Consider the following 25,553-nt stretch of genomic DNA (forward strand, 5'->3'; position numbering starts at 1 on the left):
GAAAGAACTTGACACTACATTTTAGTTGTTTGGTGATGGCGTTAACAGATAACAAGTTAACGGGAAACTCAGGTACATGAAGAACTGATGACAATGTAATATCAGGTGTACAGATAACAGAACCTGTTCCAGAGACAGGAGTTAGAGAGCCATTGGCTATTCTGGCACAGTCCCCTTTGGGACTAGGAGAGTAGTTTTGAAAGCCTTTAGAGGAGCCTGTCATGTGTCTATTCGCACCAGAATCAATAATCCAAGAATTAAGATGGGCATTAAAGGCAATACTTGACTGCACATAATTGGAAGTCCCAACATTAGAAGTGTCAAGATTGTTCAGGAGACGGTGAAGGTGCTGAACTTCCTCCGAAGACAAAGTTTCATTTGAAGCATTTTCTCCGAATGTTTCCACATTTTCTGCAATATTAGCTTGACCCCTTGATAGACCGACACGCTTGCCTCCACGACCTCTAGTTGGTCTACCATGCAGTTTCTAGCATGTCTCTTTTGTATGTCTTGACTTTCCACAGTAGTCACAGTGCAAATGATCTTTATCAGAAGTGAACACCTTTGTTTGCTCATGAGACACAGTTAACCCAGACTTCTCGGTTGGTGTGGAATAAAGCATGACTCTTCGTCGGCTCTCTTCCTGTTGAACATAAGAGTGTGCATCCTCAAGAGAAGGAAAAAGAACTTTACCAAGAACTTGGACCCTGATCTGATCGTATTCTGGGTTCAAACCTAAAAAATCATATATCCTTTCCTTTTCAACCAATTTTTGAAAGAGAACTGCATCATCGGTACACTTTGCTTGGAGATCCTGATAGTAGTCAATTTCCTGCCATAACCCAGTTAACTCGGAATAGTAGTCAGTGATAGTCAACTCACTTTGCTTAGTGGCATGAGTCTTATTTCGAATTTCAAAGACCTGAGCGTCATTTCCCTTACGAGAGTAAGTGCGCTTAGTGGAATTCCATATCTTTTCAGCAGTATCAAGCAATAAATACTGTTTAGAAATTCGAGGGTGCATAGTATTCAAAAGCCATGTCATAACTAGGGAATTATCTGAATCCCACTGACTATAGCTAGCATCAGTCACAACAGGTGCTTTCTTTTCTCCCGTAATATAACTAAGCAACTTTCTGGACTTAATAAAAAGCAAACAATATCTTGACCAAGCAAGATATGTACCAGCCCCTCCAATTTAACTGTGCTAACTTGTGAAACAGAATTAACCATAAGTGAAAGAGAATTATCTGGTGATTTGGTGTCCCCCATTATTTCTTAATTAGTAGTCCAGAAGCTAAACTTGAACTTCAAGAAAAAAAAGCAGCAGCAACCTTACTGGAAACAAGGGCTGAGAAGCAGAGACCCTACCTCTGATGATAGAAAAAAAAATTGCAACTGGGGTAGGGTCGAACTGTGCTGGCGACCTGAAGGGAGCAAAAAAAATTCCAGAAAAACTCGCCGGAAAGCTGTCTACTCGCCAGCGCGTGGGATTCACGCGCGCCGAAGCTGGAACTGTTGGTGGCGCATGGAGGCGCGTGCGGAGGTGTTTCTCGGAGCTGCTCACTGGGGTTTGGTCGCCGTCGCCTGAGGAAGCTTGTAGTGGTGTTAGTTTTTCCACACTACTGGTATATAATGGCTTCAATGCGGACAACCACCGTGAGGGAGGAAAAACTCGATCTCTTTCAAAGAACTGGAATCTATAGTGCTGCGGAGGGAGGAAACTCACCTCAAAATGGCAGCAGAGGCTCTGATACCATGATGATTTCAAGTAGAAGAATAGAGCTTCTTGTATTTAGTATATTATTCACATCAAGAGTACTGATACTTATACAATGAATCCTATGCTAATCTAGGAAAAGAAATCAGTAATTGCTACAATTAAGCTACAGAATAAAATCAGCTTATAATTAGGCTAGAGAATAAAATCTAATCTAATCAAATCTTCCTACTAATTACACTAATCAACAAAAATAAATAAATAATTCTTATGAGACCAACTGAAATTGCCTTTTTGATAAATAACATGTAGAACCAAGAAAATAAGCATCAATTAAGTAATATTAATCATATAAATGAACCGCCTTCCTTGATAAGAACTGCAGAAAAAACTTCAAACTTTTTTTGATTGGTAAAAAAGAAAAAAAACAAAATACAAAAGCAAACTTGAATTGAATGAGCTGGAAATTCACAACTTGCAAATCCTCTATACAAACTTTTGTTTTTTGTATTGGAACTTTAGATCAGCATAACCAATGGGAAAGTTACCTGGATAGGGAAAAATGTTGGGTTATCTAAGTTGGAGATGAAATGCTTGGTTATCTGGATAGTCATGAATTATGGGTTCCTTTGCAAATTGACTGGAATTATTTGTTGTACGTGTAGTGTAACTGCAGAGAAATGGGTGCCAATTGTTGAAGTCCCAGTTAGTAGTATGAAAGTTTTCTTGGAGAAAAAGAAGCAAGAAGGATTCTCCATCTTAGGTCTGGAGCAAACAGCAAACAGCATTTCTCTTGACCGATACGCGTTTCCTAAGAGGACGGTGAGTTTCATACAGTCAACATGGTGATCTCTTCTTCTTTCCCTTGAGTGAAAATTTTTGTGAAATTATCTTCACTAGTTCTGATTATAGATTTTGGTTCTTGTGGCAAATATCATAAGACTATTGCAGTAGCTTGTCTTTTGTTTTCATTTAATTTGAAGGGCTATTTTGTACCAAATATCAATACCTTTTAATGTTTATAGTATTCTATACCACGTGGTTTTTATAAGAAAAGGAGAAAGAGAGTGCTAATGCTAAACTTGAAAACGTGTGTATATCACTAATTTTGACAATAATACCAATTTTTTGTGAAAGGCATAAAACTATTCTTAAAAATTCTCTTTCACGAAAGGAATTAAAAGTTACGCTAGAAAGCAGTTTTAGATAATTATTCTAATCTTTCGACGTTTGTGTTTTTGTTATTGATTTAATTCATGATTCATAAACTAAACTGATATATTGATGTGTAACTCATGATTTTTTAAGACATTATCTTTGTAACGAGTCTGATGATTGGTTGAATATTTCTAGGTCTTAGTCCTTGGCCGAGAAAAAGAGGGTATACCAGTGGACATCATTCACATTCTGGATGCTTGCATAGAAATCCCACAGTTGGGAGTAGTTCGATCACTCAACGTTCATGTCAGTGGTGCCATTGCACTTTGGGAATACACTAGGCAACAAAGATCCAGTAGCTGCTGAATTACATTATGAACTTTTGTTCTGTGCAATATAGCTAATTGCTTCTATCAATCCTCATATTTATTGTACAATTACGAGTAATATATATTAATATAAAGAACACATGTATATGTACCCCTCAGTATGTGGTGACATTGTTGTTCTTGAGTGGTTCCAATTGTGTTATGAAAGATGTCCGATCTGCAAGTAATTTGAAGCTAAGGGAACAATGGTTCATCCTAATTGTTTCTCATTGGATTAGTATTTTCTCTGTGTTGTGTCTTTTCTCCTACCAAGTTGTATACAATAGGTACTTGTTTTGATTATTCAGAATGAAATTGCAAGCAATTGCTTCTTGTTTTGAAGTATAGCGAAGGCTGATGATTAGAAATGTTCTTCCCTTTTCTCTCCCCATGCAGCCACCATAAAACAAGAGGAGCTGATCTCTTGCTTGGGGCCTTAATTTGGTTTCTTTACCACTTACCACAGAAAAATATCAATTCTATTTAAGAGATTACTCAGCCACCGAATTCTCAGGTTCAAATTTGGTTACCTCTGATCTGTGGGTTAAGTTTGTAATTGACTCGAGCAAAGTCTATTTAGGCAAACGAGACTTGTACTTCAACTAAAGGCACAAGCAAATAGCGAGCACAAAAGAGGAAATGCATGTATCTCCTTGAAGAACGAAGTCTAGGTAGGAAAGAAAAGTGGAGTGAGAGCGTTGTGTGAGAAAAACAAAAAAAGACAACTGAAATTTGCAAAATGAAAGCCAAGAAGTTTGGACAAGTGAAAAAGAAAATGGAAGAAATAAAGCCAATGTTCTTGCAGAAAACCTGAAAACTTTATAGCAGTATGTTTAACCTATTAGGTGACTATTAGCATGCTTTACTTCTACTCAAACCAGAAACTAAAGAAAAAAGAAAATTCCCCAAATAATAACCCATTCCACGCATAAGGAAGAGGTGCAAAACCAAAATGGACTGTGGTGGTGGTGGTTTGAAAATGAGAAAAACATGCATGCAAAACAGTAGTGCTTTAAAGGTGATTACTTTTCCTTCCTACAATATACCATATCTCTAGTAAAACAATGGCAGCCATTTTCACCTTCATTGCCCTCTCATTTATCATTATATGGGAGCCCTTAATGGCAAATGCAAAAATCTTTATAGTTCTAATGGAAGATGACCCTTTTGTATCTACAAAATCAAAGTAAAAACTCTAGCCTCTTTCTTAGCATGTTTGGTCTGACCATTAAGCATGCACTCTGCTTTACTATTGATTATTATGCCAAACTTTTTGCAGGAATTTTGAAGATTTTGATATCTACAAGGAAACGTTAAGAAAACAACATGACATGCTTCTAGAAAATCTCCTTGAAAGAAGTGTGTATACCAAAGTTTACAGCTACACTCATTTGATCAATGGATTTTCCATTCATTTGACATCTCATGAGGTAGGCATTTATATTTCTTTTTGACTTGATATAACTAACTACTTAAACATGTTACTTTTTTACTCTCTTTGACGAGCTAAATGCTCGAATAATTGAAAGTGTTACATTGCTGCAGGCCCTTGATATTCTAGAGAATGCAGAAGGCGTTAGAGCCATTTATGAAGATGTGAAGATGAAGAAGTTGACAACACATACACCTGACTTTTTAGGAATTCCTGCTGGTGTCTGGCCTAAATTAGGTGGTGCTACGGCTTCAGGGGCAGGAGTTGTGATTGGAATGATTGATACAGGAATCAATCCATTCCATCCGAGCTTTTTGGCTCAAGCATCAAATGGTGATCGCCGGGGTGTAGTTGTGAAAAGTGGAAAGTTCAAAGGGAAGTGTGTGACTGGGGATAGATTCCCTGAAACAGCCTGCAACAACAAGATAGTTGGAGCACAATATTTTGCAAGAGCTGCAACTGCTGCTGGTGAATTCAACGCCTCTCGTGACTATGCTTCCCCTTTTGATGCTGATGGACACGGAAGGCAGGTCACTTAGCATGAACCACATACTTTGTGTTATATCTTGTTGAGCCTCGCACATCGCCTAAGGGATGAGGATTTGGTATCCTCATATGGCTTGGGCAATCCTCACATCATGAGCTAGCTTTTGGGGTTGAGTTAGGCCCAATGTCCATATCTTTATCATGGTATCAAAGCCGGACCCATCCAAATTCTTTGTTTCACCGATGTTGGGTTCCCCATATTATATTGTTCCCGCTCCAGCTGGCAGGCCTAGGCGTGCGGGGTGGAGGGGAGGGGTGTTGGGTCTCCCACATCGGCTAAGGGATGGGGGATTTGGTCTCCTTATATGGCTTGGGCAATCCTCACCTGATGAGCTAGCTTTTGGGGTTGAGTTAGGCACAAAGCACATATCTTTATCATATCTAGCCTTTTTAATCATTATCGTTCTATTTTATTTGATATTTTTTAACGATAATGCATGTTCATAATCTATGAAAGATGTTTGAAAACAGCAGCCATACAGCGTCAACTGCAGCAGGAAATCATAATGTTCCTGTCATCGTCAACCATTTCAACTACGGTTATGCAAGTGGTATGGCTCCAGGAGCAGGGTAATCTTAGTATGCTGTTTTTATTTTTCTATCAAGAGTTTTACATGTGAAGTTTGATCTTGATAATGACAATGAACTGTGCTGTAACAGGATTGCAGTGTATAAGGCCATGTACTCTTTCGGAGGTTTCATGTCAGATGTTGTGGCTGCAGTAGATCAGGTTCCGCAATTGTCAATGAATAGTATTTAACTTGTTATGCATCTTTACCCCTTTTTTAGACTTTTCATAAGTTAAAATAGCTGAAACTCCTAGTTAATTTTGGCAAACTTTCTTATTGTTTAGGCAGTGGAAGATGGAGTGGATATATTAAGCCTTTCTGTAGGGCCAGCAAATGTCCCTTCCGGTCCTTCTGCTTTCCTCAATGTTCTTGAAATGCAGCTTTTATTTGCCACAAGAGCTGGTGTGCTGGTTGTTCAAGCTGCTGGAAATGGTGGTCCTTCTTCAACTTCCATTCTTTCCTTTAGTCCCTGGATCACAAGTGTTGCTGCCTCCACTACAGATCGTAGATATAATAATTCAATTGTTCTAGGCAATGGACAGAGCTTCTCTGGCAGTGGTCTTTCACGTTAAGTCCCCTTACCCCTTTCTTGCTGTTAACTTTCTCAGTTGATCACTGAAAATGTGGTTTCCACATCTTACTTTGCAGCCCCAACGCTTTCAGGAACGTATTTCCAACTTGCTGCTGCATCTGATGTTTGTAAAGGGAACACTACCTCTGGCCTCTTGACAGTTGAGAGCTGCCAAGAGACAGAAACATTCATCCGAACTTTAGTTCATGGGAAGATAGTGATATGCACATACACTTTTGATTTTGAATCAGAGACGGCAAGCATAGCCACTGTTGCTGATACAATACAAAAAATTGGGGCTGCTGGCTTTGTACTGACAATGGATCCTGATATTGGCTCTGAACAAATTAAGGGAGCCACAATGACCTTGTCGGTACCTGGTCTAATCTTAAACAACATGGAGGCCTCTACGGTATCTATCTTGTATCCATAATACTTGATAAGACTATCAACTTTGTATTAATTCTGGTGCTCTTTGTTGTCTGGTGCAGGCTCTGCGCGAATATTATAACTCCAACACATTACGAAGTAGAAGTGGAAGGGCTATTAGTTTCAGAGCTACAGCAAGAATTTTGGACGGGAGACAAGCTAGTTATACCAAGCAGGATCCAGTTGTGGCATCGTATTCATCTAGAGGTCCTGATGTGAACAATGCATTCTTAGACACTGCTGATGTCCTTAAACCAAACATCATGGCTCCAGGTTCCTCGATATGGGCTTCCTGGAGCCCTACTAGTGAAGGAGATCGATACATCAAAGGTATAAATATACAAATGCTCATTTGACACACTTGGAAAACGCTACTCAAGATTTTTTATTTATTTATTAAATAGGGGGTAGGAAAGGGGGAATGGGGAGGAGATTATAAAGTTGGGAATCGAACCCTCACCAACAAGGTGAAGGTTCAAGTACCCAACCAACTAAGCTACGAAGATTCACCTGGTACTCAAGAATTATTTGTCATATGGTGCCTTTTTCAAATATCAATTATTTCTACTTTCAAGAATGGTAATATGAAACCACATCTTTTTACCAGGACAAAATTTTGCACTACTATCTGGAACAAGCATGGCTACACCACACATTGCTGGAATCGCTGCTCTAATTAAACAGAAGCACCCGGGATGGACACCTGCTGCCATTACATCCGCAATGATGACAACTGCAGATGTAACTGGGCAGTCAAATGCCCCTATTTTAGCTCAACAAACCAACCAGCTAACTCCTGCTACTCCATTTGATTTTGGATCCGGACTTGTCAATCCTTCCCGAGCCATTGACCCTGGACTTGTTTTCAAGGCAGGGTTTAAACACTATGTACTGTTTTTATGTTCAGTTCCAGGAGTCGATGAAATGTCTGTAAGACGAGCAGTTGGAGTTGGATGCCCGAACAAGAAAAAAGCATGGTGCTCGGATTTAAACACGCCGAGTGTGACAATATCAAATTTGGTAGGCTCAAGAAATGTGATCAGGAGGGTGACTAACGTAGGTGGTGTAGATGAAAAGTACCAGGTGATCGTGAAAGAGCCTCTGGGCGTGAGCGTTTCTGTAGCGCCACAAGTTTTTAAGATAATGGCCAATGCTTCAAGACATATTACAATTGTCCTAAATGCAACTCAGACAACCAATGTTTACTCATTTGGAGAAATCGTGTTCGAAGGTAACCAAAACCATAGAGTTCGAGTGCCTTTGGCAGTGTTTGTAAGCAGCACTTTACATTCATGATGCTCTTGTATATGTTTTCAATAAATAAACTATTCTACACTAGCTTACATTGTAATCAGACTAAGATTGTGATTGTGATGCAGTTTACCTAAATAAGGGAAATTCGTTCAGGTAACTTCTTCTAAGCTTGGGAGCTTGAAGTATATCCAACCCCCTCCAATATATAGGAGATAGAAAAATAAAATGAAATGAAGAGGGGACATGAAAGTAAGATTTAATAGGAATTATCACTCTTCAGTTTGTTAATGTATGGACCTTTGAACACCTTGATTCTTGGACTTAGTTGATGAGTCTGTTCATCGACGACCCTTTCGTAGTGAAGCAAACATTTTGGAGAATAGGCCAGGCTTTCTTTGAATCTGAAAGAAAGTGAGTGTTTTATAATGCAGATATTTTGTAAAAGCTAGAATTGCATAACATATCAATAAGCAACTTACTTGAAAACTTTTCACTATAGCTTTCATTTTATTGGTTTTAGAAGCCATATTATTCTTCTTCTTGGATTTCTTATTCTGAGGCATGAATGTTCTGAGGAACCTTGGCATAACAAATTTCCATCTTCCCATACAAGTTGGTAGACTTACATATCTTGGCTTGTTTTTCACTGCAACAATCTGGAAAAATGTGTTATAGATGGTTAGAAAATACTGCTACTGCAATTTCAGTCCTAAATATATGAGCTGTGTACAATGATCTTCTTCTTTATCCTTCCAACTTCCTATCTTATTTAGGCAATGCATATAATAATGATATTAGAACCTGAGAATTCTGTCTTTGAATTGGCTGTGGAGCCAAAGGTGTTGATGGCTGTGATTGCGCCGAAGCTCGAAGATTTCTTGAGTAGTCAAGAAGCTGAGCTTTTCTGTTGTATCCTCCAACATTAGCAACATGTCTAACATGAAGATGTTGATGATATTTGTTATTTGATGAACTGCTCCTCTTTCTCTTAGGCCCCTCTACAAGAACAGAAACATATACTGTCCTTTCTCTATAGTACGTAACCTAAACCATCAACAAAAAAAGAAAGCAACTTAGCATTATTTTTTGCAAGAAAATTCAAAAGAAGACTAAGGATGATCACTGCACTAACCATTCTTGTTGGCATTTTTTCTTTTTATTATTTTAATGGAGTGCCGAGGGTCTATTGGAAACAGCCTCTCTACATTCACAAGGTATGGATAAGGTCTGCGTACACACTATCTTCCCGGGCTCGCGGTGTGGGATGATAATAGGTATGTTGTTGTTGTTGTATTCTTTCAATGGGCTTCTTCTTTTTCCTTCCTTTTTTGTTGGTGGAGGTTTGGGGGTGGGGTGGGGGTTATTGAAGAAAGAGTGAAAGGAGTATATATGTGAAGAAATTGGAGATGAAGAAGTGGTGATCTACAAAAAATAGGAAAATGTTGGTTGATGGTTCATATAAAGTGGAATGCAGGCCTAAAGGAAGGAAGATAACTTGGTCTTAATTCATTGTTAAAATCGTAACCGAATATATATTATAATAAGGAAGGTCCTTCCAAAAAAGAAATCTAAATTATGATTAAGATAGATAAAATTAAAAGTAAACAATGAATTCTACTTTGAAAAGGAAATACTTTGTTATTGCTTTATGTTTACATTTCTTTCTCCTTTTGTCTTTATCATTTAGGTAATGATAAAGTAGAAAATGTTGTGTATGGTTAGATAATAGGGACATTTAAATCATTAAACTTATTGAATCAACATAGGTGGATTTTATGATGTGCTAGTATTACCATCCTATAACTCTTCATGTGTTGTTATAAGCCTATAGCAACCACTCCTAGATTTTCTTCTTTTTTCCTCTTATGTTGTTGACAAGCTTAGGTAGGGTGCAAATATTAAATTTAATGAGAAAAAAGAAGTTCTAAATTAATTAATTTTTTGTGTTCAAAATTGTATCCACCGATAATTAAAAGCTAATTGTAAGTAACTATCTACATTGAACATGGACGGGTAACTTCAAAAGGAGGATAATTAATTTATTGTAACCGATCAAACTAAACGTATAAAAATTCTTTGCACTATCGGACGTAAATAAAAATTCTTTTAATTTTACTGGATTATACATGCTTTAAAAAAAATAATGCAAGATTTAGAAAAGGTAGCTTTCCTTTTCCTTCTTGCAATTAGTGTCCTTAGTGTTGTGCCCAGATTTTATTTTTTATTTTTTTTTTAAAAAAAGGTGTATTTGAGTTGCCTATAATTCTTGTCCACCTGTGACAATCTTTGGAGCATCAGTTTTACCATCTGATAATTACACCCCAACAGTTGAATCAATGATCTTGTAGCATGCGGAAGACACATGTTCGAGACAGCTTGAGTGCACTTTTATCACTTCACCGGATACTTGCTACCTTCCACTAGCATAGACACTCAGTAATTCTGTCCGCCAAAGACTTGAACATATGCGAAGAAATCATCTATCATTTTGTCGATTTCTTGTCTCTTTCTTAAGGTGGTTACATAAATAAAGGAATTGAAGTTAAGCTAATAAGCAAGCAGAGTCCTCTTCCGCCCAATTGTTGGGCTAAAACAACTCAATGATACTTTTAATATAGTGTAATATTGTCCGCTTTGGACCAAGCCCGTATGATTTTATTCAAAAGGCCTCATACCATTAAGATCCCTACAACTTATTAGTAGACTCTTAATCTTTTCCGCTACCAATGCGGGACTTTGTTTGTACACCTATCACCAATAATATCAGTTTCTTCTTTTTCATGGTAATTCACCATCACAGGTATTAAAAAACTACAGGTGAGTGACCAATTTTGGACAATGACAACATCAAAAGTATATCACAAACAAGAAAAAGTTCTTATTGATCAAAGCATCACTAATACAGAAACTAAGAAGTCAATCAATCTAACAAGAACCAACAGCAAGAGGTTGTCACAAAACTCAACAATTAAAAGAATCATTAACAACGAGAAGTTGACACATGTAAGTTTTGCCAAAGAAGAGCCAATGATACTGATATAGTCCGCCCTCAGAGCATTAAGGAATCCTACAGACAACCAATTCTCAAGCAATTGCTTCTTCTTTTTTTCTTTTTCTTAGCTTAATTCAAGGACACCTGGGATTCCATTGCAGACTTACCTTTGCCAATATGAAGCTATCTGTTCCAAACCTGAGTAATACCTCAAACACTGATTGAAGAATAGAGTTACAGTATACAAGCAACGCTCGAGGTTGAAGGATGACTATGGAATCTGATGAAATAGAACTATTATAGATCAGCTAAAAATTTGTTTACAACAAAGACGAGGAAAAAAAAATCATTGCCGGAAAACAAAATAAAAAAAGAAGAAAGATACATTGAGAACTAAAACAAAAAAAAAAGAACTAAAACAAAATGGCAAATACAATTCTACGCTCTCCTTTGACTGGCATCTTGATATCTCCTGATCACAGTCATCCAATTAAATACATGAAAATCAAAGATTAAGTGAGAAATGTGTTCAAGAGTCCTTTGAACTGCTTGAGTTCTCATCTTTCCAAGATGCTTGCCACTGCTTGTCATAAAAAGTAGACTCTTCCACCAACTTTTTGACTGTTTCTATATCCTCATTCTTGCGGATCAGAAGCACACCGGCCACAGCTATAAACAATAGTGTTTTGCAAAAGAAGTTGCCCATTTGGTCAACGAGGCCTACGCCAGTCAAGCTATCCACAAAATAGGCCATAAAGAAACCAACCATTGCAGCACGACCTGCATAAGATTTAAGTTACTATATTAGAGCTTTGTGTTTGAGAACTGGAAACAACTACCGGAAATAGGATAGGAGCAAACCATTGAGAAGTTCAGCTTCAGGAAGATGGAACCTCTTCATCCATGCCCACCAAGGAATAATGGAGGTGTCAAAAAGCACAGGTTCTTCATTACTTGACGACTCTGGATTATCTTCCAACCATTTCCTTCTCCTAACCTCTGCAGATGAATAGCCATTCGATTGTTAGTAAATCAAGCGATTTCATTTGAATGCCCCAAAAAGGAGGCTCTAGAAAAGGAGATGTAGTGATGTTTTCTACTCTTAATTACTGCTCGGTATACCTTAAGTCGAGCTAAGACAATTTATAATTAGAAAACATCTAGTATATGTAACGACGAAGAAGAAAAAACTGAAAAATTATTAGTTGTACGCTATATTACACCATCTGAATAAACTGTTAGGTGATGGCTGACAATAAGCTCAATTCAAAGGCTTAGCAACTGAAACAGAGGAAAAACGATCAATACGTTATAGCTTTACTATTAAGAGTAACAACCACATAGTTGCTGGTTTAGTGCATCAACTTTCAACAAATACTCCCTTGTCATATACATTTGATATAAATTCAAGATGATGCATCAAGCATGAATCAAATCATCCTTTCCCCCAACAAAGTAATAAAATTAGTACTTTATCAAAAAGAAAGCATATCAAATCGACAAACTTTGGTCATGCAAGAAGGCTGAATGACACCACATCTACTCCATAAGTCATAGAAAGTTCCATATCTAGGTTAACCCCCTCTTTTCATTGTTCATCAGCTCCTGCTTAAGGATTAAAGACAAAAGTTTTTTTTTTTTTTGGTTTCACATCCGGTGTCCGGTACCCACATTGGGGCCGACTAAATCCGGATTCGCGGCGGGAAGTCCCACATTGGGGGTAAAGCGCTCCCTAGCAAAGGCGACCCCATCTAACCCAGACCTCTGGTTAAGGATGAAGCAGTACTTATGACTCCACCACAACCCTTGTTGGTCTGAAGACAAAAGTTACTGGAACCACTTCTTAACCATGAACTTTTAATTCTTTGTGTAATCCAGATATCACTACTAAACAAACTCTTCATGCTATTCAACTAAGGAAAAACAAGTGTAGCTAGTATAAATATCATCCGAAACAGCATTCACTGTAGCCAGACTGAAGTAAAATTTTGGTAATCATAAGTTAAATAAATTAAATAAACTGAAAAAGAAGTTGCATGTCGAAAGAACAATAATCAAATTAATGGAGAAAAGGAGCAACATGCAAAGCAGAGAGGTAAAGACTCACCAGCATCAATAACAGAATCCCAATGGGTCTCTCCATCTTTCTTAAACTGATTCAAATCCCAAGTCCCACTAACCCATCTAGGATCTTGAAATTTTTTTACAGTCTCCGGTGCCGGAGCTCCGGTGGATGCAACCGGCGCTGACCCATTAGAGTCCAAAGAAGCCTCATTTGACTCCTCAGCTTTCACAGCACTATCCTGAGCTTTCTCTTCAGGTATTTCTGGCTCAACAGTCACAGCAGAAGCACTAGACCCATTATCTATGGCTCTCGGAGAACCCAAGAAAGAGAGATGGGGTTTCTTTAAAGTTAGAAAAGGATAAGGTTTGTGGGTTGAGTGATGTTTTGAAGGGGAGAGAGTAGGGAAATGAAGCGGAGGAGCAGAGAATAAGGCCATTGACATTATCGTAGCTGTTTGAAGAGGTATTGTAATGGCAGAGAAAAAGAAGAGCTTTTAGGACATTGGTATACTGATCTCTCAACAATCCTTAGCCGCAGAAATGGGGGAGGGCCTTTTGGATTCGTTTGCTTTGCTTAACTTTTAAAATAAAATACACTTCCTAATAGTAGGAAAATACACACATATTTTCCTAATATGTGAATTATTGGTTTCTTCTCACATAGCACAAGGCCTTAAATCCTTTAAAATACGAGAGGCGTCTCTGTGACTAAATTCATATAGGGATGTCTACGGTAATTTAGCCATTAGCCATTAGCCATTCTTTTTGCTACTTAAACCGACCAATTGTTATTCATTTTGGATTGTCAATTTTACTATTCTATTTTAAGATAATTTATCCTAGAATTACTATTCCACCCTCATGAGCTACTCTATAAGTTATGTCGATATTATTTTTAATTATGGAATAACTTATCCCAGAATTAGTAATCAAACAAGGGATAAGGTGGTGCTAAATTTTTAACTCGAAATTATTTTTGCTTCTCCATCATAGCAACCAACCTCTTATAATATAGTTCAAGAAAGAGTCGTCTCATTTCCTTACTTCTTTCTAATTCATTCACTTCAAGACTGGTTCTGAACGCCGTGTGTTTTTACGATTTTAATCTAATTATAGTAGACAACCAACTTTCTTAATAAAGAGAAGTTGGGGCTGGATGTGGAACTGTAATTCATCCTCAACTGGATAGAAGAACTTCGCCTTTCTTCTTCTTCTTGAAATGAAATGAAGAGAAAGAAGGTGCCCGGCCTTATTTACCAAGCTCGGGACTAGAGGAGCATTTTTGGAATTTGAGGTATCGCCAAAGTCTTCCTACTTCTCCATTGTTACAATCAGATCCGAAAAATGAGAAATCAATTAAAATGGATCTGAATTGAATCATGACTATATAAGTTATTCTGATATTAAGAGATTTAATATAGATTTAATTCGTGGTTAGAAGTTATTTTAGTTTTCACTATAATTAGCACTCTGATCATAAACATATACACTAGGTGCAAGTTGCAACCTAATCAGCTAAATTATTATAGTCTTAAGTATAATTTTTTTTTTATCAAAAGGTCCATTATTACGGTAGAGGAGTTCGGCACGACTCCAACATGTAAATAGCAAAAGTTATAATTACACGGAGAAGGATATAAGCCGTAGCTTCATTAGCATAGTGTAGATTAGTGTAAACCAATCTAATGTACCATTGTTCAAAACAGCTTAACTGGGGATTGGAGAAAAATTATTATAGTCTTAAGTATAACATTTTTCTTAATCAAAATCTAAGCCTTAAGTATATATTTAATTCTCCGAATTAGAACCATACAATTCTATTTGTTCAAATTAAAAAGAGAGAAAAAAGGTAAGGTTTGAGATATGGTGGGCCAGCATAGGTTTAACTCAATTCAGCAATTGGCCAAACAAAATCTGCACGACAGCCTTGTCTAATTGTGATATTGACAAGGCTTCAATCTCAATGGAATTTTGCTTCCTAAAGGTACTTGAGATTAACTGCGTTGAAACTAAGGGTGTATAACGGGTGGGATGGGCCAGGCTGGATAGGCAAATTTAGAATCGTACGGATTGGGTTTCGGGCCAGTTACGGGTTGGGGCTTATCGAATTTAACGGGTTCGGATTCATTCGGATAAAAAAATGAACCGTAAGGGTTACGAGTACAAGGGGCCGGGCCGGGTTAGTGTAATTTTTAATTTGTTTTTGTTTTTTGTTTAACTATTGTAAGTTATATTAATATAATGTAAAAATATAAAGAATACAATGAAGATGGAAAAAATTGCACTTATAAATTACAAGTGCTACATTTATTTCAAAATTCAAACTTACAAATTAAAAGGTTTACATTTAACAACAAGTAAATTAACGTAAAAAGAGTAAATTCAAAGGTTTTGCATTGCCTTAGTAAGTTCGTCATAATCAATATGAACTGAGTGACCTTCTTTTGGAGTGTTAAATTCAGATGGGTTACCATGTGTTAATATATCTCCAAGTTCCTCGTCTTCTGGGCTATCAACATCTTCACGTCCTTGATTTCTTCGTTCTGATCTAATCCAATCTCTGAAACATACTAAAACTTCCAAAGCATTGCTTCCCAATGAGTGACTGGTGTCTCCAAGTTGTTGTCTTGCTTGGCTAAAAGCACTCCCTGATGCAATAGTTGAAATTGACACATTCAGCATGTCCCGAGCCATAGCGGAAAGAACAGAAAATTGCTTTCCATTCTCACGCCACCATCCCAAAGGTGAAAATTCCTTTGTGCGAGGCTCTTTTTGCTTTTGCAAGTAGAATTGAAGTTCATCAATGTTCCTGCTACTGGTTTGAGTGTTAGAAAATGTAGAAAAAATATTAAAACTATCAAGGCCTTCTTCATCATCCACAATAGTTGAAGTGATATAATGCATAGTGAAATTAACATTGCCTACATTAAGAGCAACATCATCAATTATATTTGCATAATAATTATATAATTGTTGTAAAGAATAATTTAGCTTGTTCATACAAACATATATATCTAGGTTTCAGTTGGTCCAATCTCTATATAAGTATATAAAACATTGATTAATTAGTGACAATCAGACATCTTAATAGACGGATTTAAAACAGTACCAATTAAGTAAATCGGAGGAATTGGAAAGAAATATCTTTTGAATTTTGCTTGCATTTTTTCAACAACATCCCTATATTTTTCTTTCTTCTTAAATTCAAAGAGTAGAAAAGAAATTTCAGCTATATGTACTAAAACCATAGTAACATTAGGGTAATATGCTCCAGAAAACTCAACAGTAGCTGTATAAAATTTATGTAAAAATTTAACAACATCATTAATGGCCTCCCAAATAGTAGTTGTTAACATACGGTTTGGATCAGTACAATGCGCATTAGCAACTTCAGTTATTGGGAATTTATATTTGTAGCAACATTTTAAAAATATATATATATAATTTCATCTAGTCACAATTTCGTCTAGCATGAATCTGGGCTTAAGGTTATGCTCGTTACACTTATTCTTAAATTCCCTAATTCTAGATTGTCTATTATTTCCTTTAATAATACCAACTACTCTTCTAACATGAGTAATCTTAGTTGAAAATAACTCAAGGCTGCTTTTAACAATTAAATTATAAACATGACATGCACACCTAACATGAAAATTTTCGTCAAGTGGTGTTTGCAAATGCAGTTTTAATATTAAAATTGCGGCATTGTTGTTAGAAGCATTATCAAAAGACATACACAATACTTTTTGCTTGAGATTATAAAATTTAACAACTTCGCAAATAGTAGTACTTATAAACACAGCAGTATGACTCTGATCTTCATCATATTTAAAAGCAATAATACGTTTTTGTATAAAATAACTATCATCTATCCAATGACATGTAATAGTCAAATAATCATTTCATTGACAGCATGGCCAATATCAGAACTTAGAGGAACTCTACAAGGAAGGTGGCTAAACAAATAACGTATGTATGTTTGTTATTGTCCATGAAGTCTAAAGATATCAGATCTACAAGTACTTCTAGAGATACCTTTAAATAAAGGATCGTAAATCCTTTGAATATACATAATAAGATATGATGAAGAAGCAAAAGAAAAAGGTAGACAACCCAAAGTAATCATTTTTGCTAACTCCTCACGATCCTTCATTTTATCATATTTCATAAGACCTCCAGTAGTAGGGTTTAGAGTTGCTTGATTTCCATCTCCATCAGAGCCCCGTTCTATAGGATGCTCAATTCTCATATGTCTACTAAGTGTCTCAGTCCCCCCTAATTGTCCTCCAGTCTTATGTTTAAAAGTATCATTACAAAGTTTGCATTTAACTCTATTAGTACCTTCTATTTCGACAAAAAATTTTCAAACCTTACTTCTTTTTCTCCGATTACTAGTCGGAGCCACGGGTGGTCTACTACTAGCACCACGACCACCATCCCTGCTACCAGCTCCAGCACTACTAGGTGTAAGTGGTATCTCATCTTTCATTTCTAATTCATTATCTTCTATACCAAAATCTTTCTGGAATTGTTCATAATCTATATTATTCTCAGGTAATGTTTCAGGAATATTTGTAGTCATTTAAATTACTACCAGATGCTGAAGTACTACCTCTTTTTTTATTTTCCCGATTAGTAACCTTATTACAAACTCTTTTTGCAACATTAAACATATTGTAAAAATTTAACTACTAGCAACAATTAAATATGCAAATAAAGTAGTAAATAAGAGAAAGAACCAAGGGAGTGCACCGAATTCGGTAATAAATTGAACACTTGATGATTTCGCAACTCCAATGTTACCACGAAGAAACGTCAATTGTTCAAACTTCAAACTTCAAATATTAAATAATACGATAAATGAAATTTCAAAAAAAATGAGAGCCAAATACTTAATTGCACTTTAAGTGAAGAATGAGAGAATGATAATTAAGAATATGAGTTTGAGAAATGAGAGATGAGTGAAGAAATGAAGAAGAGGGAGGTGTATTTATAGTTTTTCAAAGGGGTAATTAGGTAATTACAAAAGGTGTTTATTTAAAAAAACAAAAATAGGCTATTTGTGTAAATATGCCGTTGGGCAACGGCCCCAAGGCCATAAGACCATTGCCAACGGTCATAAAAGGCCCCATTACTTAAAAAAATTTAAAAAAATTAAGTAGCCGTTATACGTGTCTGAGTCGGTCCGATCTGGGCCGGTTAACCGGTTGTACAGTAAAAATTGTTGACCGAATTTGACCGATCCGGTTAACCGATAGCCCCAATGTAAACGAACCAACCCCCTTACCTTATTAACCCAGCCCACCCGACCCCCTTTGTATCAGTCCGGGCCGGTTTAGGTTTTAATCGATCTGGGCCGGTTAGGTTATAGTTAAACCCGACCCGTTAGATACCCTTGGTTGAAACTAAGAAAAATATATTTTTTTAGCTGTTTATAAAAATAATAGCGACAAAATACATATTCTTTTGTATGTATAGTATATGTATATAATAAACATATTTTATATATATTTTGCCTACGAAATGCAATTTGCTTAGGCCAACCAACCAATTTTGTATTTTACCTTAGAAATATTGGGTTTACTTTATGGTTGGTGTTATGAATAGAATTGTAATTAGAGTGAATGTCTATCTTTTAGAGAGTTTTACTTTGTGACTAAGTCATTTTTCACCTATAAATAGATGGATCTTACCCCATTGTAAATCATCCCAAAATTCAATAAGAATTACTCTCTCTTTATCCGCAATATTGTTCTTCTACTTTTATTGTTTTATTACACGTTATCAGTGCGAGACTCTACCGTCTCAAGAAGCTCTTTGAGAAGATTAAGGTATAACGTTTCTCCTCTTTTTAATTATGACTGACATTATGACAAGAAAGTTCATTGCCCTTGAAATTTCTAGCAAAAACTATATGACATGGGTGTTGGATGCTGAAATCCATTTAGATGCAATGGGTCTTGGAGACGCCATTAAAGACAAAACTAAAGCATCCGCCCAAGACTATGCTAAGGCTTTGATTTTCTTGCGCCATCACCTTGATGAAGGATTGAAAATAGAATATCTTACAGTCAAAGATCCACTTGTTTTGTGGAATGGCTTAAAGGAAAGATATGACAACTTAAAGTTGGTCACTCTTCCACAAGCATGATATGATTGGGCTCATTTGAGGCTCTAAGACTTTAAGTATATTTTTGAATATAATTCTGCGATGTCAGAATTACTTCTAAATTGAAACTCTATGGAGATACTATCACTGACTATGATATGCTTGAAAAAACGTTTATAACATTTCATGCCTCAAATATGGTCCTGCAACAGCAGTACAGAGAGAAAGGTTTCAAGAAGTACTCTGAGTTAATTTCTCTTCTCCTTGTGGATGAACGAAACAATGACTTGCTCATAAGAAATCACGAAAATCGACCCACTGGGTCTACACCATTGCCTGAAGTGGATGAGGAGTATTCCCATTATGCTAAGAGTGGAAAAGGTCGCAGCCCTATTTGTGGTCGTGGTCGTGGCCGTGGCCGTAACCGTGCACAAGGAAGAATTTTTTCTAGTGTTAACCATTCCCCAAAGAAAAATAACTACCAAAAGTGGAAAGGGAAAGAAGAGAAGCCAAAGGCTAATGATTCAGAAACTGAATGCTATCATTGCAGTGGAAAAGGACATTGGGCAAATATTTGTCGTACACCAAGACATTTGGTTGAGTTTTATCAAGCATCTCTAAAGAATAAAGGCCCTGAAACTAATTTTGTCTATGACAATGAATTTGATATCACCCACTTAGATATGAGAGACTTCTTTGAGCACCTTGATGGAAAAATAGACCACTTGATCGGTGATGGATCAGTGGTTAAAGATGATTGTGTAGTTTGATTTTAATTTTGGCTTATTCGTAGTAGCTAATCATAATTGTTTATATGAGTAGCAGCCATTAGTACCAATTAGTAATATTATTTTATGAAATAGTGTTAGTTTATTTTGATTAAATATAATTCTAGTATTTTTTTTAAAGAAATCAAAAATAGTACATGTCTTGGTGTATAATACTTTGTCACCTTTCTCTAATTGCATAACGCATGTGGGTAATTATTTATATGTGATTGTAATTCTAGCAATATCTCATAAAATTTGTTATCTTATTTCCTTTTGGTCTCTGTTATTTGTGGCTTGAATTATTTTCTTGTATTTTTAGGAAACTCATAGTCCCTATATGTTTAGGAAAATCCATTGTCCTAATAGATTTGGTAAAGAAAGACCTATAGTCCTTGTCAAATTGGGAAACATTTCTCATATATGTTTGGGACCTTTTGGGATCTATATATAGGGGTTGTAGCTGGGGATTCTATAGATTGTATTGTGCTTTTCTTCTCATTCATAGTGGAAAACTCTCTCTTCTTTTGCCCCGAGGATTAGGCTTAGCCGAACCTCGTTAAATCCTTGTGTTAATTTTTCTTCTCTATTTGTGATATTGTATGCTAGTTAACCCACGATATTCCGCAACAATTGGTATCAGACCAAGGTTCAAGTTTTTACACATAATTTAGGGTTAAGATGTCTTCATCATCTTCAACAAAGTATGAAGTCGAGAAATTTGACGGAGGTTCTAGTTTCAGTCTATGGAAGATTATGATGAAATCGTCCCCGGTGTTACAAGGATTATGGAAGACAATTGATGAGGATTTTCCTGAAGATATGAAAAAGACAAAGAAGGAAGATCTGAAGGAGAGGGCTTTGAGTGCGATCTTCATGAGTGTTACAGATAGCGTTCTTCAAGAAATTGCAGGAGAAACTTCTACAACAATGACATGGAAGAAGCTAGAAGATCTGTATTCTAAGAAATCGCTGACAAACTACCTCTACCTAAAAAAAAGGTTATACAGTCTCCGTATGAATGAAGATACACCTGTTAAAACTCACCTTGATGAGTTTAAATCAATTATAATGGACCTGAAGAATGTGGATATCAAAATTGAGAGTGAGGATCAGGCCTTGATTGTGTTATGTTCTTTACCACAGTCTTATGATACTTTTGTCGATACACTGTTATATGGGAAAGATAACATTTCACTTGAAGATGTTAGTAATGCACTAAACTCTAAAGAGTTGAAAAAGAGCTTTCCAAACAACAGAATTGAGGGCGAGGGTCTTGTGATTAGAGGAAGAACATAATAAAAGGACTTTAACAGGAAAAATTCAACCGCAAGATCAAAGTCTAGGGCAAGGAAGCAAAATTGTTATGAGTGCGGGGAGCAAGGTCACTACAAGAGAGATTGACCTAAGCTGAAGGAGAAAAGAGGGAAGCAAAAAATAGATAATTTGGTAAATATTATTGACACTGGCAATAATTCTGATGATAATGATTATGTAGGGGAAATATGTGCTGTGAGTTCTACTCATGGGCAAAATTCTTAGGTTCTTGATTCTGGTGCTACTTTCCACATGTGTCCACACAAGAATTGGTTTGCAACTTACAAACAAATGAGTGAGACTGTCTATATGGGAAATGATAATCCATTACCAGTAGAGGTTGTTGGTAACATCAAATTGAGAATGTTCGACGGAATTATCAGAAACATTGAGTGTTAGCATGTTCCTCGGATAAAGAGAAATTTGATTTCTCTTTCGACTTTGGATGATCAAGGGTATAAATTTCACTCTGAGAATGGAATACTTAAAGTGTGTAAAGGCTCCATGGTACTCATGAAGGGTAAACTACATTCTAAATTGTATCATCTTCAGGCCAGTGTAGTTGAAGGGGAAGCTGCTGTAGCTTCTAGGAAAAGTGATCTGAATCAGTCTCAGTTGTGGCACTTGCGACTTGTCATATGAGTGATAATAGATTGTCTTTGAGTAAGCAGAATTTGCTGAATAGGTACAAAAATCAAGTTTTGAATTTTTGTGAGCATTGTGTGTTTGGTAAAAAGACAAGGGTAAAGTTCATCAAGAAGGCCGAGCACAAGACCAGAGACAAGTTAGATTATATACACTATGAATTGTGGGGTCCAAACAGAGTTCCCTCCAAGAGTGGTGCCAAGTATTTTATGACTTTGATTGATGATTACTCAAGGATGCTGTGAGTGTATTTTCTGAAAACAAAAAATGAGGCATTTTCAACATTTGTTAAATGGAAGACGATGGTTGAGAGGCAGACAAAAAGAAAAGTTAAGCGTCTTCGAACTGACAATGGGTTGGAATTTTACAATTTTGAGTTTGATAATTTCTGCAGCAGGGAGGGCATAGTGAGACATCACACTTGTGTCGGAATACCACAACAAAATGGTGTTGCAGAATGTATGAATAGAACACTTTGTGATAAGGCACAAAACATGCTTTCACACTCATGTGTTAGCAAATTTTTTTGGGCTGAAGCAATAAATAAAGCTTGTTATTTGGTCAATAGATCTGCATCCACAGCTATTGAGTTCAAAACTCCTTTTGAGGTATGGTCCGGTTCGCCTGCTGATTATTCAAATTTAAGGATATTTGGTTGTCCTGCTTATGCTCATGTAAGGGATGGAAAACTTGAGCCGAGGGCAAAGAAGTGCATATTTCTAGGGTATGCAACTGGAGTGAAAGTTTATAGGTTGTGATGCACAGATCAAAAGACTCCGGGGGTAATTATCAGCAAGGATATAACATTCAGTGAATCTTCCTCATTAGACAGTCAGAGGGAGAAGGCAATAGCAAAAACAGATCGTGGTGTCAGTGACCGCATAGAGCTAAAAATTCAATCTCCACTAGCTCAGCCTAGTAGTTCTAAAGTAGAAGAAGTGGATGAGGTGCAAAATATTGATCATGACGATAATGTTGATGAACCTGCGCAACAACAACCATATATCATTGCAACATGCAGAGAAAAAAGAGTGATCAACCGACCATAAAGGTTTGCAAACGTAGTTGATGGGAATCTTCTTGGATATACTAATCCAATAGGATTTGCTTTGGCAGTTGCAGAGACCGTTGATGCATTTGAGTGTTATAGCTACTCAGAAGCTATTCAAAGTACAAAACCAAATCGACGAATTAGTGTTATGGCCGAAGAGGTTGAGTCTCTTAACAAGTTTAGGCGTTGCCTAGACTTGGTTGATGTATGCGGCAATGGATAGAGCCCTTGCGAGGGCTGAGGGAAAGGTAGAGAGATGTTGTTCCTGTTGATGAAGAGAATTTAAGCCAAGGGAAAGATTTGTTATTTGTGGCTTAAATTATTTCCTTGTATTTTTAGGAAACCCATAGTCCCTATAGGTTTAGAAAAACCCATTGTCCTAATAGATTTGGGAAAGGAAAACCTATAGTCCTTGTTAAATTGGGAAACCTTTCTCATTTATGTTTGGGACCTTTTGGGATCTATATATAGGGATTGTAGTTGGGATTCTATAGATTGTATTGTGCTTTTCTTCTCATTCATAGTGGAAAACTCTCTCTTCTTTTGCCCTGAGGATTAGGCTTAGCCGAACATAGTTAAATCCTTGTGTTGATTTTTCTTCTCTATTTGCTTTGTGTGAGATTGTGTGCTAGTTAACCCACGATATTCTACAACAATTGGTATCAGAGCAAGGTTCGAGTTTTTACACATAATTTAGGGTTAAGATGTCTTCATCATCTTCAACAAAGTACGAAGTAGAGAAATTTGACGGAGGTTCTAGTTTCAGCCTATAGAAGATTAGGATGAAATCTTCCCTGGTGTTACAAGGATTATGAAAAGCAATTGATGAGGATTTTCCTGAATATATGAAAGAGACAAAGAAGGAAGACCTGAAGGAGAGGGCTTTGACTGCGATCTTCATGAGCGTTACAGATAGCGTTCTTTAGGAAATTGCTGAAGAAACTTCTGCAGCAACGGCATGGAAGAAGCTGGAAGATCTGTATTCTAAGAAATCGCTAACAAACCGCCTCTATCTGAAAAAGAGGTTATACAATATCCATATGAACGAAGGTACACCTGTTAAAACTCACCTTGATGAGTTTAACTCAATTATAATGGACCTAAAGAATGTGGATATCAAAATTGAGAGTGAGGATCAAGCCTTGATTGTGTTATGTTCTTTACCACAGTCTTATGATACTTTTACCGATACACTGCTATATGGGAAATATAGTATTTCACTAGAAGATGTTAGTAATGCACTAAACTCTAAAGAGTTGAAAAAAAGCTTTCCAGACAACAGAATTGAGGGCGAGGGTCTTGTGATTAGAGGAAGAACATAACAAAAGGACTTTAACAGGAAAAAGTCAACCGCAAGATCAAAGTCTAGATCAAGGAAGCAAAATTGTTATGAGTGCGGGGAGGAAGGTCACTACAAGAGAGATTGTCCTAAGCTAAAAGAGAAAAGAGGGAAGCAGAAATAGATAATTTGGAAAATATTATTGAAACTGGCAATAATTCTGATGATAGTGATTATGTAGGGGAAGTATGTGCTGTGAGTTCTAGTCATAGGCAAAATTCTTAAGTTCTTGATTCTGGTGCTACTTTCCACATGTGTCCACATAAGAATTGGTTTGCAACTTACAAACAAATGAGTGGGACTGTCTATATAGGAGATGATAATCCATTACCAGTATGGGGGTTGGTAACATCAAATTGAGAATGTTCGACGGAATTATCAAAAACATTGAGTGTTAGTATGTTCCTCAGATAAAGAGAATTTTGATTTCTCTTTCGACTTTGGATGATCAAGAGTATAAATTTCACTCCGAGAATGGAATACTTAAAGTGTGTAAAGGCTCCATGGTACTCATTAAGGGTAAACTACATTCTAAATTGTATCATCTTCAGGCCAGTGTAGTTGAAAGGGAAGCTGTTGTAGCTTCTAGGAAAAGTGATCTGAATCAGTCTCAGTTGTGGCACTGGCGACTTAGCCATATGAGTGATAATGGATTGTCTTTGTTGAGTAAGCAGAATTTGCTGAATGGGTACAAAAATCAAGTTTGAATTTTTGTGAGCATTATGTGTTTGGTAAACAGACAAGGGTAAAGTTCATCAAGAAGGCCGAGCACAAGACCAGAGATAAGTTAGATTATATACACTCTGAATTGTGGGGTCCAAACAGAGTTCCCTCCAAGAGTGCTGCCAGGTATTTTATGACTTTGATTGATGATTACTCAAGGATGGTGTGGGTGTATTTTTTGAAAACAAAAGATGAGATATTTTCGACATTTGTTAAATGGAAGACGATGCTTGAGAGGCAAACATAAAGAAAAGTTAAGCGTCTTCGAACTGACAATGGGTTCGAATTTTGCAATTCTGAGTTCGATAATTTCTGCAGTAGGGAGGGCATAGTGAGACACCGCACTTGTGTCGGAACACCACAACAAAATGGTATTGCAGAATGTATGAATAGAACACTTTGTGATAAGGCACGGAGCAAGCTTTCACACTCATGTGTTAGCAAAGATTTTTGGGCTGAAGCAATAAATAAAGCTTGTTATTTGGTCAATAGATCTCCA

General features: G+C 36.7%; 5 protein-coding genes across 7 annotated transcripts in view; 3 read left to right on the forward strand and 2 right to left on the reverse strand.

Annotated features, from left to right (window-relative positions):
• The window catches only part of LOC104224633 (uncharacterized), a 44,955-nt gene extending 41,468 nt beyond the window's left edge, over positions 1-3,487 (forward strand). Inside the window, exons 34-35 of the mRNA XM_070152989.1 lie at positions 2,386-2,542; positions 3,074-3,487. Coding sequence (XP_070009090.1) covers positions 2,386-2,542; positions 3,074-3,244 — 328 coding nt within the window. The 3' untranslated portion in view covers positions 3,245-3,487. The remainder of the gene's footprint in view (positions 1-2,385; positions 2,543-3,073) is intronic.
• Positions 3,488-3,584: 97 nt separating this feature from the next.
• On the forward strand, positions 3,585-8,443 carry LOC138874496 (subtilisin-like protease SBT2.5). 3 transcript variants are annotated; one of them, XM_070152991.1, is made up of 9 exons: positions 3,585-4,432; positions 4,526-4,676; positions 4,792-5,204; positions 5,696-5,794; positions 5,885-5,954; positions 6,078-6,360; positions 6,442-6,776; positions 6,856-7,123; positions 7,401-8,443. In XM_070152991.1, the coding sequence occupies exons 1-9, from the start codon at positions 4,311-4,313 to the stop codon at positions 8,087-8,089; spliced, it is 2,430 nt and encodes an 809-aa protein (XP_070009092.1). In that variant the 5' UTR covers positions 3,585-4,310; the 3' UTR covers positions 8,090-8,443. The 3 variants fall into 3 exon arrangements, with proteins under 3 accessions (XP_070009092.1, XP_070009093.1, XP_070009094.1); XM_070152992.1 differs by having other exon boundaries at positions 5,699-5,794; XM_070152993.1 differs by having other exon boundaries at positions 3,585-3,760; positions 7,401-8,442.
• On the reverse strand, positions 8,359-9,522 carry LOC104224643 (uncharacterized). Its single transcript, XM_009776326.2, has 4 exons — positions 9,180-9,522; positions 8,849-9,091; positions 8,527-8,703; positions 8,359-8,448 (listed from the first exon to the last, which is right to left on the reverse strand). The coding sequence occupies exons 1-4, from the start codon at positions 9,192-9,194 to the stop codon at positions 8,386-8,388; spliced, it is 498 nt and encodes a 165-aa protein (XP_009774628.1). The 5' UTR covers positions 9,195-9,522; the 3' UTR covers positions 8,359-8,385.
• Positions 9,523-11,320: 1,798 nt separating this feature from the next.
• On the reverse strand, positions 11,321-13,761 carry LOC104224625 (light-harvesting complex-like protein 3 isotype 2, chloroplastic). The gene is made up of 3 exons (XM_009776309.2): positions 13,147-13,761; positions 11,901-12,038; positions 11,321-11,819 (listed from the first exon to the last, which is right to left on the reverse strand). Exons 1-3 carry the CDS (start codon positions 13,544-13,546, stop codon positions 11,569-11,571), a joined length of 789 nt encoding a protein of 262 aa, XP_009774611.1. The 5' UTR covers positions 13,547-13,761; the 3' UTR covers positions 11,321-11,568.
• A 5,199-nt stretch (positions 13,762-18,960) lies between these two features.
• LOC138876227 (uncharacterized) lies at positions 18,961-19,982 on the forward strand. The gene is made up of 2 exons (XM_070155132.1): positions 18,961-19,229; positions 19,322-19,982. Exons 1-2 carry the CDS (start codon positions 18,961-18,963, stop codon positions 19,980-19,982), a joined length of 930 nt encoding a protein of 309 aa, XP_070011233.1.
• The last annotated feature ends 5,571 nt before the right edge of the window (positions 19,983-25,553 follow it).

The sequence above is a fragment of the Nicotiana sylvestris genome, chromosome 8 (assembly GCF_000393655.2).
Source record: "Nicotiana sylvestris chromosome 8, ASM39365v2, whole genome shotgun sequence".
NCBI classification, from domain to species: domain Eukaryota; kingdom Viridiplantae; phylum Streptophyta; class Magnoliopsida; order Solanales; family Solanaceae; genus Nicotiana; species Nicotiana sylvestris.

Excerpts from the sequence above, each read along its gene's own strand:
- LOC138874496 (XM_070152991.1), top strand. The coding sequence starts at position 4,311 with ATGGCAGCCATTTTCACCTTCATTGCCCTCTCATTTATCATTATATGG. Across the intron at positions 5,795-5,884 it reads GGTATGGCTCCAGGAGCAGG|GATTGCAGTGTATAAGGCCA; the intron begins GTAATCTTAGTA and ends GTGCTGTAACAG. Across the intron at positions 6,361-6,441 it reads CTCTGGCAGTGGTCTTTCAC|CCCCAACGCTTTCAGGAACG; the intron begins GTTAAGTCCCCT and ends CTTACTTTGCAG.
- LOC104224643 (XM_009776326.2), bottom strand. Across the intron at positions 8,704-8,848 it reads TTCAAAGACAGAATTCTCAG|ATTGTTGCAGTGAAAAACAA; the intron begins GTTCTAATATCA and ends ACATTTTTCCAG. Across the intron at positions 8,449-8,526 it reads CTATAGTGAAAAGTTTTCAA|ATTCAAAGAAAGCCTGGCCT; the intron begins GTAAGTTGCTTA and ends ACTTTCTTTCAG.
- LOC104224625 (XM_009776309.2), bottom strand. The coding sequence starts at position 13,546 with ATGTCAATGGCCTTATTCTCTGCTCCTCCGCTTCATTTCCCTACTCTC. Across the intron at positions 12,039-13,146 it reads GGATTCTGTTATTGATGCTG|AGGTTAGGAGAAGGAAATGG; the intron begins GTGAGTCTTTAC and ends ATTCATCTGCAG. Across the intron at positions 11,820-11,900 it reads TGAAGCTGAACTTCTCAATG|GTCGTGCTGCAATGGTTGGT; the intron begins GTTTGCTCCTAT and ends AATCTTATGCAG.
- LOC138876227 (XM_070155132.1), top strand. The coding sequence starts at position 18,961 with ATGACTGACATTATGACAAGAAAGTTCATTGCCCTTGAAATTTCTAGC. Across the intron at positions 19,230-19,321 it reads GAAAGATATGACAACTTAAA|AATTACTTCTAAATTGAAAC; the intron begins GTTGGTCACTCT and ends CTGCGATGTCAG.